Source organism: Petromyzon marinus, chromosome 45, assembly GCF_048934315.1.
Source record: "Petromyzon marinus isolate PM22_M1 ecotype Great Lakes invasive population chromosome 45, UKy_Petmar_22M1.pri1.0, whole genome shotgun sequence".
NCBI lineage: Eukaryota > Metazoa > Chordata > Hyperoartia > Petromyzontiformes > Petromyzontidae > Petromyzon > Petromyzon marinus.
In genome coordinates, this window is record NC_133711.1 from 10,537,883 (window position 1) to 10,552,869 (window position 14,987).

The 14,987-nt window shown below is 55.2% G+C and overlaps 1 protein-coding gene across 1 annotated transcript in view; it reads right to left on the reverse strand.

The window, feature by feature from the left end:
* Positions 1-14,987, reverse strand: part of LOC116952125 (uncharacterized) — a 94,511-nt gene that overhangs the window by 8,726 nt on the left and 70,798 nt on the right. Inside the window, exons 6-7 of the mRNA XM_076074093.1 lie at positions 5,434-5,688; positions 3,022-4,056 (exon numbers count right to left, since the gene is read on the reverse strand). Coding sequence (XP_075930208.1) covers positions 3,022-4,056; positions 5,434-5,688 — 1,290 coding nt within the window. The remainder of the gene's footprint in view (positions 1-3,021; positions 4,057-5,433; positions 5,689-14,987) is intronic.

Consider the following 14,987-nt stretch of genomic DNA (forward strand, 5'->3'; position numbering starts at 1 on the left):
GTCTCTATGTGCGAGTCTATTGGTCTCTATGTTGGAGTCTATGGGTCTCTATGTGCGAGTCTATGGGTCTCTATGTGCGAGTCTATTGGTCTCTATGTGCGAGTCTATGGGTCTCTATGTGCGAGTCTATTGGTCTCTATGTTGGAGTCTATGGGTCTCTATGTGCGAGTCTATGGGTCTCTATGTGCGAGTCTATTGGTCTCTATGTGCGAGTCTATGGGTCTCTATGTGCGAGTCTATGGGTCTCTATGTGCGAGTCTATGGGTCTCTATGTGCGAGTCTATGGGTCTCTATGTGCGAGTCTATGGGCCTCTATGTGCGAGTCTATTGGTCTCTATGTTGGAGTCTATGGGTCTCTATGTGCGAGTCTATGGGTCTCTATGTGCGAGTCTATGGGTCTCTATGTGCGAGTCTATGGGTCTCTATGTACGAGTCAATGGGTCTCTATGTGCGAGTCTATGGGTCTCTATGTGCGAGTCTATGGGTCTCTATGTGCGAGTCTATGGGTCTCTATGTGCGAGTCTATGGGTATCTATGGGCGAGTCTATAGGTCTCTATGTGCGAATCTATGGGTCTCTATGTGCGAGTCTATGGGTCTCTATGTGCGAGTCTATGGGTCTCTATGTGCGAGTCTATGGGTCTCTATGTGCGAGTCTATGGGTCTCTTTGTGCGAGTCTATTGGTCTCTATGTGCGAGTCTATGGGTCTCTATGTGCGAGTCTATGGGTCTCTATGTGCGAGTCTATGGGTGTCTATGTGCGAGTCTATGGGTCTCTATGTGCGAATCTATTGGTCTCTATGTGCGAGTCTATGGGTATCTATGGGCGAGTCTATGGGTCTCTATGTGCGAGTCTATGGGTCTCTATGTGCGAGTCTATGGGTCTCTATGTGCGAGTCTATGGGTCTCTATGTGCGAGTCTATGGGTCTCTATGTGCGAGTCTATGGGTGTCTATGTGCGAGTCTATGGGTCTCTATGTGCGAATCTATTGGTCTCTATGTGCGAGTCTATGGGTATCTATGGGCGAGTCTATGGGTCTCTATGTGCCAATCTATGGGTCTCTATGTGCGAGTCTATGGGTCTCTATGTGCGAGTCTATGGGTCTCTATGTGCGAGTCTATGGGTCTCTATGTGCGAGTCTATGGGTCTCTATGTGCGAGTCTATGGGTCTCTATGTGCCAATCTATGGGTCTCTATGTGCGAGTCTATGGGTCTCTATGTGCGAGTCTATGGGTCTCTATGTGCGAGTCTATGGGTCTCTATGTGCGAGTCTATGGGTCTCTATGTGCGAGTCTATGGGTCTCTATGGGCGAGTCTATGGGTCTCTATGTGCGAATCTATGGGTCTCTATGTGCGAGTCTATGGGTCTCTATGTGCGAGTCTATGGGTCTCTATGTGCGAGTCTATGGGTCTCTATGTGCGAGTCTATGGGTCTCTATGTGCGAGTCTATGGGTCTCTATGTGCGAATCTATGGGTCTCTATGTGTGAGTCTATTGGTCTCTATGTGCGAGTCTATCGGTCTCTATGTGCGAGTCTATGGGTCTCTATGTGCGAATCTATGGGTCTCTATGTGCGAGTCTATGGGTGTCTATGTGCGAGTCTATGGGCCTCTATGTGCGAGTCTATTGGTCTCTATGTGCGAGTCTATTGGTCTCTATGTGCGAGTCTATGGGTCTCTATGTGCGAGTCTATGGGTCTCTATGTGCGAATCTATGGGTCTCTATGTGCGAGTCTATTGGTCTCTATGTGCGAGTCTATGGGTCTCTATGTGCGAGTCTATTGGTCTCTATGTGCGAGTCTATGGGTCTCTATGTGCGAGACAATGGGTCTCTATGTGCGAGTCTATTGGTCTCTATGTGCGAATCTATGGGTCTCTATGTGCGAGTCTATGGGTCTCTATGTGCGAGTCTATGGGTCTCTATGTGCGAGTCTATGGGTGTCTATGTGCGAGTCTATGGGTCTCTATGTGCGAATCTATTGGTCTCTATGTGCGAGTCTATGGGTATCTATGGGCGAGTCTATGGGTCTCTATGTGCGAATCTATGGGTCTCTATGTGCGAGTCTATGGGTCTCTATGTGCGAGTCTATGGGTCTCTATGTGCGAGTCTATGGGTCTCTATGTGCGAGTCTATGGGTCTCTATGTGCGAGTCTATGGGTGTCTATGTGCGAGTCTATGGGTCTCTATGTGCAAATCTATTGGCCTCTATGTGCGAGTCTATGGGTATCTATGGGCGAGTCTATGGGTCTCTATGTGCGAGTCTATGGGTCTCTATGTGCGAGTCTATGGGTCTCTATGTGCGAGTCTATGGGTCTCTATGTGCGAGTCTATGGGTCTCTATGGGCGAGTCTATGGGTCTCTATGTGCGAATCTATGGGTCTCTATGTGCGAGTCTATGGGTCTCTATGTGCGAGTCTATGGGTCTCTATGTGCCAGTCTATGGGTCTCTATGTGCGAGTCTATGGGTCTCTATGTGCGAATCTATGGGTCTCTATGTGTGAGTCTATTGGTCTCTATGTGCGAGTCTATTGGTCTCTATGTGCGAGTCTATGGGTCTCTATGTGCGAATCTATGGGTCTCTATGTGCGAGTCTATGGGTGTCTATGTGCGAGTCTATGGGCCTCTATGTGCGAGTCTATTGGTCTCTATGTGCGAGTCTATGGGTCTCTATGTGCGAATCTATGGGTCTCTATGTGCGAGTCTATGGGTGTCTATGTGCGAGTCTATGGGCCTCTATGTGCGAGTCTATTGGTCTCTATGTGCGAGTCTATTGGTCTCTATGTGCGAATCTATTGGTCTCTATGTGCGAGTTTATGGGTCTCTATGTGCGAGTCTATGGGTCTCTATGTGCGAGTCTATGGGTCTCTATGTGCGAGTCTATGGGTCTCTATGTGCGAATCTATGGGTCTCTATGTGCGAGTCTATGGGTCTCTATGTGCGAGTCTATGGGTCTCTATGTGCGAATCTATGGGTCTCTATGTGCGAGTCTATGGGTTTCTATGTGCGGATCCACGCTGCTCACCTGCGTAGGGGTCGGAGTCCCTGTGTTGGCCGGGGCCCACGGAGGGCGGCGTCCCAGGGGGGCAGCTCGCGGTGGCCGGGGTGACCCGGGCGGGGGCGGCCGGGGACGTGGCGGTAGGCGGGGTCGCGGGCGGGGTCGCGAGCGGGGTCGCGGGCGGGGTCACGGGCGGCGTCACGGGCGGGGTCACGGGCGGGGTCACGGGCGGGGTCGCGGCCGGCGGCGAGCGGCCGGGAGAGCAGAGGGGGCTGCGCGCGGGGGAAGGCGTGTGTGTCCCCGTGTGTGTCCCCGTGTGTGTCCCCGTGTGTGTCCCCGTGTACGTCCCCGTGTGCGTCCCCGTGTACGTCCCCGTGTGCGTCCCCGTGTGCGTCCCCGTGTGCGTCCCCGTGTGTGTCCCCGTGTGTGTCCCCGTGTGTGTCCCCGTGTGTGTCCCCGTGTGTGTCCCCGTGTGTGTCCCCGTGTGTGTCCCCGTGTGTGTCCCCGTGTGTGTCCCCGTGTGTGTCCCCGTGTGTGTCCCCGTGTGCGTCCCCGCGTGCGAAGCTGCTGGCAAGCGAGCGGGGGACGGCTCCGCCTTGCGCGTGGTGGCAGGCACAGACGCGTGCGTGGGCGAGCGGCTGGGCACGTGCGTGGGCGTGTGCGTGGGCGTGTGCACGGGCGTGTGAGCGGGCGTGTGAGCGGGCGTGTGCACGGGCGTGTGCGCGGGCGTGTGAGCGGGCGCGTGCGTGGGCGTGTGCACGGGCGTGTGCACGGGCGTGTGAGTGGGCGTGTGCACGGGCGTGTGAGCGGGCGCGTGCGTGGGCGTGTGAGCGGGCGCGTGCGTGGGCGTGTGAGCGGGCGCGTGCACGGGCGTGCTCGTTTGAGCGGGCGCGCCCGCGTGGGTTCCCCCGTGCGTGGGCGACGTGGGGGGACTGCCCCCGTCGGAGGCCGCTCTGCCTCCTCCCGTCTTGTTGCGCCCCGCGCAGTAGTAGGTGAGGTGCGCCTGCAGGTTGCGCTCGTTGCGGTACCAGATCCCGCAGAACTTGCACGGGAAGAGGTCTTCTGCACAGCCACAAACCACACACCGCAGTGTCACCACCACCACCACCACGAACCCAGCCAATCGCACATCAGCCCTGCACTCCCAGTTTTTGCTGTTCCGCTTGTTTACCCAGAAAAGCCTCGCTGAGTCTCATGATTATTTTTCAGGAGGGTCATGGCCAGCGTTTATGTTGCATATTCCAAATGAGTGATGTGCGGTGCCATTTTTGCTAATTTGAACCATCGCACACGATGGCCCAATCTGGTTGAACGACCTCACGGAAATCTCAAATGCCCTCTTGCGAAGCAGATGGCACGCAGGGTACTTGTGTTTTAGAGCGAACCGATGTCGTGGCGGAGACGCGAGAAGCCACGCAGGCGTGCGGGAGAGAGCGGAGAGGTGGGATTCCGCAAACGCGTGGGACGAGTGTAGCGGGGAGCACCGGGGTAAAGCAACTCGGAGGTCCGCGAGAGAACGTGGCGGGCGAGCGTGCCGTAGAGGCGATTGGACAGGGCGGGGGGGAGGAGTGGCCATCTCCGAGATGGGCTTCAGAGTGGTCTCCACGAGTCTGACGCCAAGTGGAATAGCGGATGGCGAGAGACTTCGTTCTCCGCCGTGCAGAAGGACTGCTGCCCGAAACGTTGGCCAATTACTCGCTACGCTGGATTGTCATGAGGCAGCGAGAGTGCCGACTGCGGTGGATTTGTTGATGCCGCCGCTTTGCGGGTGGCCCCATCCCGTGACCTCTCGTATCCACTCACTCGGAGGCGACGTGGGAAGGTTCACAGAACGGGGTGAAGAGGCAAAAGTGAATCCTATTGGGGGTTGTTTCACAGCCATTTGCTGACCAGGCTGAGACCATCAGCTCTCTACGTGGTGTCATGACGGGTAGCCGAAATCCGGATTCACACCCAGGCAATCGGCGGTGCTGGCTCGGCGTTTCCGACACAGCCACTATGAATCCCACATTTCTACTTAAAAATAGGTGCTAGACACGGGGGTGGGTGGATGAGCGAAGGAGTGGGTGAGCGAGTGGGTAGGTTAGTGAGTGGGTAGGTAGTGAGTGGGTGAGTGAGTGAGTGGGTGAGTTAGTGGGTGAGCGAGTGGGTAGGTTAGTGAGTGGGTAGGTTAGTGAGTGGGTGAGTGAGTGGGTGAGTTAGTGGGTGAGCGAGTGGATAGGTTTGTGAGTGGGTAGGTTAGTGAGTGGGTGAGTGAGTGAGTGTGTGAGTTAGTGGGTGAGCGAGTGGGTAGGTTAGTGAGTGGGTAGGTTAGTGAGTGGGTGAGTGAGTTAGTGGGTGGGTGAGCTAGTGGGTGGGCGAATGATTGGGTTAATAGTTGAGTGAGTGAGTGGCCGAGCGAGTGGGTGGGTAAGCGAATGCGTGGTGCGGGGCGCGTACTGTTGATGATGGCGGTGGGCATCAGCGATGCCAGGCAGGCCTGCTGGGGCAGCAGCACCACCGTGTGTGGCGCGCGCAGCTCAGGGTACGACGCCGGTGCCGCCACCGCCGCTGCCTCCACGGGCGGCCTCACCGTGGGCCCCCCGTCCCGCGCGCCGTTGCCGGTCGGACCCCCACGGGCCCCGCCGAACCGGTAGCTCACGAGCTCCTCTCCGCCGGCTACGGCTCGCGTCAGCGAGCACCACAACTGCCCTCCTGTGCGGGCACACGCGGGTAACGCCAGGTTACACGCGGTAAAGTACACGAGGGTACACGCTCAACTCATGACGAGCAGCAGTAATGTGAATTCACACAGAGGAGAAATGGGACCTCATCACATGATGCTTCACAAAGAGCCACATTCGGGTCGGGGTGAGGGGGAGGGGTCGGGGTGAGGGGTCCGGGGTGAGGGGTCCGGGGTGAGGGGTCCGGGGTGAGGGTTCGGGGTGAGGGGTCGGGGTGAGGGGTCGGGGTGAGGGGTCGGGGTGAGGGGTCGGGGTGAGGGGTCGGGGTGAGGGGTCGGGGTGAGGGGTCGGGGTGATGGGTCGGGGTGAGGGGTCGGGGTGATGGGTCGGGGTGAGGGGTCGGGGTGAGGGGTCGGGGTGATGGGTCGGGGTGAGGGGTCGGGGTGATGGGTCGGGGTGAGGGGTCGGGGTGATGGGTCGGGGTGAGGGTTCGGGGTGAGGCGTCGGGGTGAGGGGTCGGGGTGAGGCGTCGGGGTGAGGGGTCGGGGTGAGGGGTGGGGGTGATGAGTCGGGGTGAGGGTTTGGGATGATGGGTCGGGGTGATGGGTCGGGATGATGGGTCGGGGTGATGGGTCGGGGTGATGGGTCGGGGTGAGGGGTCGGGGTGAGGGGTCGGGGTGAGGGGTCGGGGTGATGGGTCGGGGTGAGGGGTCGGGGTGAGGGGTCGGCATGAGGTGTCGGGGTGAGGGGTCGGGGTGAGGGGTCAGGGTGAGGGTTCGGGGTGAGGGGTCGGGGTGAGGGGTCGAGGTGAGGGGTCGGGGTGAGGGGTCAGGGTGAGGGTTCGGGGTAAGGGGTCGGGGTGAGGGGTCGGGGTGAGGGTTCGGGGTGAGGGGTCGGGGTGAGGGGTTGGAAGAAGGGGTCACGGCACGTGGGCTGTTTTGGAAGTGGACTCTAATGCCCCGAGGCGTCGCTTGTATGGCCCAGGTGTCCGCTGACAAAGAGGCCCTTCGCTCACCTCGTTTAAATAACGACCGCTCACAACCGATCACCTGTGACGACCGTGACGCCGACTCACGGCGTCGCGACACAGATTCACCGCCCCCCTCCCCCCCCTCCCAAGAGAGACGCCATGGCACGGCCAGCGATCGTGACAATTAACCGCGGCCCCCGGCTCTTCGTTACGGAGGGGACCACGGTTTGGGGGGGGGGGGGGGGCGAGCTGTTGACTCGGGCCGAGCATTATCAGCGAGCGGAGCGTTTAACCCCTGGCCTCGTCCCTCTGCGCGCTGGGATACGTGATCCACTTATCAGCATCTCCCGCTGCTGGCTCATCGCAACGGCATCCACTCGCTCTCTCCTCCCACTCACACAAACCAAAGAGATTTGTCTCCAGCCCTACAGCAGGTCCCCGCTCCTCTCCCTCCCTACTCTCCCTCCCTGCCTCCTCCATCTCCTACACCATGCTCCCTCCCCCTCCCTCCCCTCCCTCCACTGCTCCCCGTCGAGCTCCTCTCCCATCTCTACCCTGGGAGAATAATTCTCAGTACAAATTCACCAGCGGGGGCGTGAGAGTCAAGGGAGGGTGAGGGTTGGGTAGGGTGTGGGTCACGGGGGGGGGGGTGCCGTTAACACTTGGTCACGTGCACGAGTCGCCCCCCCTTCCCCCTCCTACAGCCTGGGGCCTTCGCAGATTAAACGCCGGCGAGGCCACCCAGGCTGGCGTCTCCTTGCGCCCCGCCACTCGCCGCTGCCTCTCCCTCAGGGCAAGGGTCAGAGGTTAGGGTATGGATGAGAGTTTGGGTTAAGATTTCGTTTAGGATTAGGGGTAGAGTTAGGGTTACTGGTGAGAGTCAGAGTTAGGGAAAAGGTTAGAGATCAGAGTAAGGGTTAGACATTAGGTTTCGGTTCGAGGTTAGGATTTGGGTTTGAGGCTAGGGTTTGGGTTTGAGGCTAGCGTTTGGGTTCGAGGTTAGGGTTTGGGTTCGAGGCTAGGGTTTGGGTTTGAGGCTAGGGTTTGGGTTTGAGGCTAGGGTTTGGGTTTGGGTTCGAGGCTAGGGTTTGGGTTTGAGGCTAGGGTTTGGGGTTGAGGCTAGGGTTTGGGTTTGAGGCTAGGGTTTGGGTTTGAGGCTAGGGTTTGGGTTCGAGGCTAGGGTTTGGGTTTAAGGCTAGGGTTTGGGTTCGAGGTTAGGGTTTGGGTTTGAGGCTAGGGTTTGGGTTCGAGGCTAGGGTTTGGGTTCGAGGCTAGGGTTTGGGTTCGAGGTTAGGGTTTGGGTTTGAGGCTAGGGTTTGGGTTCGAGGTTAGGGTTTGGGTTTGAAGTTAGGGTTTGAGGTTAGGGTTTGAGGTTGGGGTTTGAGGTTAGGGTTTGAGGTTAGGGTTTGGGTTTGAGGTTGGGGTTTGAGGTTGGTGTTTGGATTTGAGGGTAGGGTTTGGGTTTGAGGTTAGGGTTTGAGGTTTGGGTTTGAGGTTAGGGTTTGGGTTTGAGGTTGGGGTTTGGGTTTGAGAGTAGGGTTTGGGTTTGAGGCTAGGGTTTGGGTTTGAGGTTAGGGTTTGGGTTTGAGGTTAGGGTTTGAGGCTAGGGTTTGGGTTCGAGGCTAGGATTTGAGTTCGAGGCTAGGGTTTGGGTTCGAGGTTAGGGTTTAGGTTCGAGGCAAGGGTTTGGGTTCGAGGTTAGGGTTTTGGGTTCGAGGTTAGGGTTTGGGTTTGAGGCTAGGGCTTGGGTTTGAGGCTAGGGTTTGGGTTTGAGGTTAGGGTTTGGGTTTGAGGCTAGGGTTTTGGTTTGAGGCTAGGGAAAGGGTTTGAGGCTAGGGTTTGGGTTTGAGGCTAGGGTTGGGTTTGAGGCCAGGGTTTGGGTTTGAGGCCAGGGTTTGGGTTCAAGGCTAGGGTTTAGGTTTGAGGCTAATGTTTGGGTTTGTTTGGGTTTGAGGTTAGGTTTTGGGTTTGAGGCCTGGGTTTGGGTTTGAGGCTCGGGTTTGGGTTTGAGGCTCGGGTTTGGGTTCGAGGTTAGGGTTTGGGTTTGAGGTTAGGGTTTGAGGTTTGGGTTCGAGGTTAGGGTTTGGGTTAGGGTTTGGGTTTGAGGTTAGGGTTTGAGGTTTGGGTTTGAGGTTGGGGTTTGGGCTTGAGGGTAGGGTTTGGGTTTGAGGCTAGGGTTTGAGGCTAGGGTTTGGGTTTGAGGCTAGGGTTTGGGTTTGAGGCTAGGGTTTGGGTTTGAGGCTAGGGTTTGGGTTTGAGGTTAGGGTTTGGGTTTGAAGTTAGGGATTGAGGTTAGGGTTTGAGGTTGGGGTTTGAGGTTAGGGTTTGAGGTTAGGGTTTGGGTTTGAGGTTGGGGTTTGAGGTTGGGGTTTGGGTTTGAGGGTAGGGTTTGGGTTTGAGGGTAGGGTTTGGGTTTGAGGCTAGGGTTTGGGTTTGAGGCTAGGGTTTGGGTTTGAGGCTAGGGTTTGGGTTTGAGGCTAGGGTTTGGGTTTGAGGCTAGGGTTTGGGTTCGAGGCTAGGGTTTGGGATTAAGGCTAGAGTTTGGGTTTGAGGTTAGGGTTTGGGTTTGAGGCTAGGGTTTGGGTTCGAGGCTAGGGTTTGGGTTCGAGGCTAGGGTTTGGGTTCGAGGTTAGGGTTTGGGTTTGAGGCTAGGGTTTGGGTTCGAGGTTAGGGTTTGGGTTTGAAGTTAGGGTTTGAGGTTGGGGTTTGAGGTTAGGGTTTGAGGTTAGGGTTTGGGTTTGAGGTTGGGGTTTGAGGTTGGGGTTTGGATTTGAGGGTAGGGTTTGGGTTTGAGGTTAGGGTTTGAGGTTTGGGTTTGAGGTTAGGGTTTGAGGTTGGGGTTTGGGTTTGAGGTTGGGGTTTGGGTTTGAGGGTAGGGTTTGGGTTTGAGGCTAGGGTTTGGGTTTGAGGCCAGGGTTTGGGTTCAAGGCTAGGGTTTAGGTTTGAGGCTAATGTTTGGGTTTGTTTGGGTTTGAGGTTAGGTTTTGGGTTTGAGGCCTGGGTTTGGGTTTGAGGCTCGGGTTTGGGTTTAAGGCTCGGGTTTGGGTTCGAGGTTAGGGTTTGGGTTTGAGGTTAGGGTTTGAGGTTTGGGTTCGAGGTTAGGGTTTGGGTTAGGGTTTGGGTTTGAGGTTAGGGTTTGAGGTTTGGGTTTGAGGTTGGGGTTTGGGTTTGAGGTTGGGGTTTGGGCTTGAGGGTAGGGTTTGGGTTTGAGGCTAGGGTTTGGGTTTGAGGCTAGGGTTTGGGTTTGAGGCTAGGGTTTGGGTTTGAGGCTAGGGTTTGGGTTTGAGGCTAGGGTTTGGGTTTGAGGTTAGGGTTTGAAGTTAGGGTTTGAGGTTAGGGTTTGAGGTTGGGGTTTGAGGTTAGGGTTTGAGGTTAGGGTTTGGGTTTGAGGTTGGGGTTTGAGGTTGGGGTTTGGGTTTGAGGGTAGGGTTTGGGTTTGAGGGTAGGGTTTGGGTTTGAGGCTAGGGTTTGGGTTTGAGGCTAGGGTTTGGGTTTGAGGCTAGGGTTTGGGTTTGAGGCTAGGGTTTGGGTTCGAGGCTAGGGTTTGGGTTCGAGGCTAGGGTTTGGGTTTAAGGCTAGGGTTTGGGTTTGAGGTTAGGGTTTGGGTTTGAGGCTAGGGTTTGGGTTCGAGGCTAGGGTTTGGGTTCGAGGCTAGGGTTTGGGTTCGAGGTTAGGGTTTGGGTTTGAGGCTAGGGTTTGGGTTCGAGGTTAGGGTTTGGGTTTGAAGTTAGGGTTTGAGGTTAGGGTTTGAGGTTGGGGTTTGAGGTTAGGGTTTGAGGTTAGGGTTTGGGTTTGAGGTTGGGGTTTGAGGTTGGGGTTTGGATTTGAGGGTAGGGTTTGGGTTTGAGGTTAGGGTTTGAGGTTTGGGTTTGAGGTTAGGGTTTGAGGTTGGGGTTTGGGTTTGAGGTTGGGGTTTGGGTTTGAGGGTAGGGTTTGGGTTTGAGGCTAGGGTTTGGGTTTAAGGTTAGGGTTTGGGTTCGAGGCTAGGATTTGAGTTCGAGGCTAGGGTTTGGGTTCGAGGTTAGGGTTTAGGTTCGAGGCAAGGGTTTGGGTTCGAGGTTAGGGTTTTGGGTTCGAGGTTAGGGTTTGGGTTTGAGGCTAGGGCTTGGGTTTGAGGCTAGGGTTTGGGTTTGAGGCTAGGGTTTGGGTTGGAGGCTAGGGTTTTGGTTTGAGGCTAGGGAAAGGGTTTGAGGCTAGGGTTTGGGTTTGAGGCTAGGGTTGGGTTTGAGGCCAGGGTTTGGGTTTGAGGCCAGGGTTTGGGTTCAAGGCTAGGGTTTAGGTTTGAGGCTAATGTTTGGGTTTGTTTGGGTTTGAGGTTAGGTTTTGGGTTTGAGGCTCGGGTTTGGGTTCGAGGCTAGGGTTTGGGTTCGAGGTTAGGGTTTGGGTTTGAGGCTAGGGTTTGGGTTCGAGGTTAGGGTTTGGGTTTGAAGTTAGGGTTTGAGGTTGGGGTTTGAGGTTAGAGTTTGAGGTTAGGGTTTGGGTTCGAGGTTAGGGTTTGGGTTTGAGGCTAGGGTTTGGGTTCGAGGTTAGGGTTTGGGTTTGAAGTTAGGGTTTGAGGTTGGGGTTTGAGGTTAGGGTTTGAGGTTAGGGTTTGGGTTTGAGGTTGGGGTTTGAGGTTGGGGTTTGGATTTGAGGGTAGGGTTTGGGTTTGAGGTTAGGGTTTGAGGTTTGGGTTTGAGGTTAGGGTTTGAGGTTGGGGTTTGGGTTTGAGGTTGGGGTTTGGGTTTGAGGGTAGGGTTTGGGTTTGAGGCTAGGGTTTGGGTTTGAGGCTAGGGTTTGGGTTCAAGGCTAGGGTTTAGGTTTGAGGCTAATGTTTGGGTTTGTTTGGGTTTGAGGTTAGGTTTTGGGTTTGAGGCCTGGGTTTGGGTTTGAGGCTCGGGTTTGGGTTTGAGGCTCGGGTTTGGGTTCGAGGTTAGGGTTTGGGTTTGAGGTTAGGGTTTGAGGTTTGGTTCGAGGTTAGGGTTTGGGTTAGGGTTAGGGTTTGGGTTTGAGGTTAGGGTTTGAGGTTTGGGTTTGAGGTTGGGGTTTGGGTTTGAGGTTGGGGTTTGGGCTTGAGGGTAGGGTTTGGGTTTGAGGCTAGGGTTTGGGTTTGAGGCTAGGGTTTGGGTTTGAGGCTAGGGTTTGGGTTTGAGGCTAGGGTTTGGGTTTGAGGTTAGGGTTTGAAGTTAGGGTTTGAGGTTAGGGTTTGAGGTTGGGGTTTGAGGTTAGGGTTTGAGGTTAGGGTTTGGGTTTGAGGTTGGGGTTTGAGGTTGGGGTTTGGGTTTGAGGGTAGGGTTTGGGTTTGAGGGTAGGGTTTGGGTTTGAGGCTAGGGTTTGGGTTTGAGGCTAGGGTTTGGGTTTGATGCTAGGGTTTGGGTTTGAGGCTAGGGTTTGGGTTCGAGGCTAGGGTTTGGGTTTAAGGCTAGGGTTTGGGTTTGAGGTTAGGGTTTGGGTTTGAGGCTAGGGTTTGGGTTCGAGGCTACGGTTTGGGTTCGAGGCTAGGGTTTGGGTTCGAGGTTAGGGTTTGGGTTTGAGGCTAGGGTTTGGGTTCGAGGTTAGGGTTTGGGTTTGAAGTTAGGGTTTGAGGTTAGGGTTTGAGGTTGGGGTTTGAGGTTAGGGTTTGAGGTTAGGGTTTGGGTTTGAGGTTGGGGTTTGAGGTTGGGGTTTGGATTTGAGGGTAGGGTTTGGGTTTGAGGTTAGGGTTTGAGGTTTGGGTTTGAGGTTAGGGTTTGAGGTTGGGGTTTGGGTTTGAGGTTGGGGTTTGGGTTTGAGGGTAGGGTTTGGGTTTGAGGCTAGGGTTTGGGTTTGAGGTTAGGGTTTGGGTTCGAGGCTAGGATTTGAGTTCGAGGCTAGGGTTTGGGTTCGAGGTTAGGGTTTAGGTTCGAGGCAAGGGTTTGGGTTCGAGGTTAGGGTTTTGGGTTCGAGGTTAGGGTTTGGGTTTGAGGCTAGGGCTTGGGTTTGAGGCTAGGGTTTGGGTTTGAGGCTAGGGTTTGGGTTGGAGGCTAGGGTTTTGGTTTGAGGCTAGGGAAAGGGTTTGAGGCTAGGGTTTGGGTTTGAGGCTAGGGTTGGGTTTGAGGCCAGGGTTTGGGTTTGAGGCCAGGGTTTGGGTTCAAGGCTAGGGTTTAGGTTTGAGGCTAATGTTTGGGTTTGTTTGGGTTTGAGGTTAGGTTTTGGGTTTGAGGCTCGGGTTTGAGGCTCGGGTTTGGGTTCGAGGTTAGGGTTTGGGTTTGAGGTTAGGGTTTGAGGTTTGGGTTCGAGGTTAGGGTTTGGGTTAGGGTTTGGGTTAGGGTTAGGGTTTGGGTTTGAGGTTAGGGTTTGAGGTTTGGGTTTGAGGTTGGGGTTTGGGTTTGAGGTTGGGGTTTGGGTTTGAGGGTAGGGTTTGGGTTTGAGGCTAGGGTTTGGGTTTGAGGCTAGGGTTTGGGTTTGAGGCTAGGGTTTGGGTTTGAGGCTAGGGTTTGGGTTTGAGGCTAGGGTTTGGGTTTGAGGTTAGGGTTTGGGTTTGAAGTTAGGGTTTGAGGTTAGGGTTTGAGGTTTGGGTTTGAGGTTGGGGTTTGGGTTTGAGGTTGGGGTTTGGGTTTGAGGGTAGGGTTTGGGTTTGAGGCTAGGGTTTGGGTTTGAGGGTAGGGTTTGGGTTTGAGGCTAGGGTTTGGGTATGAGGTTATGGTTTGAGTTTGAGGTTAGGGTTTGGGTTCAAGGCTAGGGTTTGGAGTTTCAGGCAAGGGTTTGGGTTAGGGAGCTGCTGTGGGCGTGTTGTGGAGGGTGGAGCGCGCGTTGGTCTGCGCTGCTCACTCGCTCGCTGGCTATCGCTCGCGACAGCCGTCCAAAGAAAACGAACAACGCTTGGAGAGAAAACAGTGAAAAAATCCTCATAACGACTCCGGTTTACAACTCGGAGCGCTCCCTCTTACAAGAGCAGCTTAGGCTTATCCGCGTCAAATCAAGGAAACAGGAGTGAACCTTTTAGTCCGGAAAGCGCTGAATTCAGCGCACAATTCCAGTCACTCTCTGTGTTTGTTTTGGAACGGACGCAGCAGCAGAAACTTCAGACTCAAGCTCCGCTTATCGCCGCTGGGAAACGTGCCCTGCCGCCGCAGCGGCTTAGGTATCGCAAGCCGGAGCGCGGTGTGCTGCGGGCACAATAACACCGCACCACGCAGTGCCACACCACGCCACACCGCTCGGACGAAGCGGGTAAAGGTGCAGCCCTGCAATTCCCTGCTCACGTCACCGCTAGCGGAGCGGCCTGCACTACAAGGAGCTCTAGGGGGCCCCTCTAGAGAGTAGTGTTTCGCCTACTCTTTTCATTCTCCGCCATGGGAACGTGGAATTTCCACCACTGGCTCAGGGCTATGAACAAAAATTGAGCACCGAGCTCATTTGAGCAGCAGCAGCATCACTTTGATTCTCACTTCCACGCTTGCCAGACTGCCTTGGAAGAGGTGGGAGGACCCACACTTTACGCGACCGCACGCAGCTTGCTGGTCGCCTATCTGTGGTGTGACCCATTTACACCGCTGGGGGGATGCAGCCTGCCCCATTGCTGCAACTGCCGCGCCGCGAGATAAAAATCTGGACTGCAAGTCCAGCGCGCTCCTCACCCGTGGCGGCGTGCAATTGGCGAGTTAAAAATGCCGATGAGATGCTGAATGTCGAAAACCGTTGCCTGGGTTGCATCAAGACTACCGAAACTGCACACTCACAGAAGGCAGCCGGTGGCTGATGGGCTGTGTACAGAAACACTTTTATTGTTCTAGGTATGGAGGATCAGATATTCTTTACGATTTACTTCTATTTTTATTTTGCCAGATAAGGTCCCACTGAGCAATCTTGGCTCTTTTTCAGAAGCAATCTGGCCCCAAACGACAGCTCAACGAAGTGGCTTCTCATCATCACGTTGAAATGTATGGCAATCAACGCATGTTGATTCTACATGTGGAGGACCTGGAGATAAATCCACGCAACCACGGGAAGAGAGAACATGCGAGGTAGATAACATCTCGCCACCGTGGCACCCCACGCATGCGAAGGAGGAGAATCGCCCGCTCAGTTATTTTGTTCTAACGAATGCGGGACCTGGCAGGTGGAAGGAGGCGATGACGGCACTGGCCACGATGACCTCTTGACCCCGACACAGGGTGCGTTGTACGTTTTCCCGTCATGCCCCCCCCAGTGATTAAAAAAGTGTACATTAGACTTCACCCCCTCGGGTCGTGAAAAACGTTGATAATGTCTCAACGATTCCAGCCCCAGAGATCCACGATCGTTGCTGCTGCTGCTGCTGCTGCGTTATCAGGGCCCGGCCCTCGCACTAGCGCAGCAGACAGCTCTCAAAACAAACACCCTCCTCTCCCTTCCTCCCTTCCTCCCTTCCTCCAGCCCTC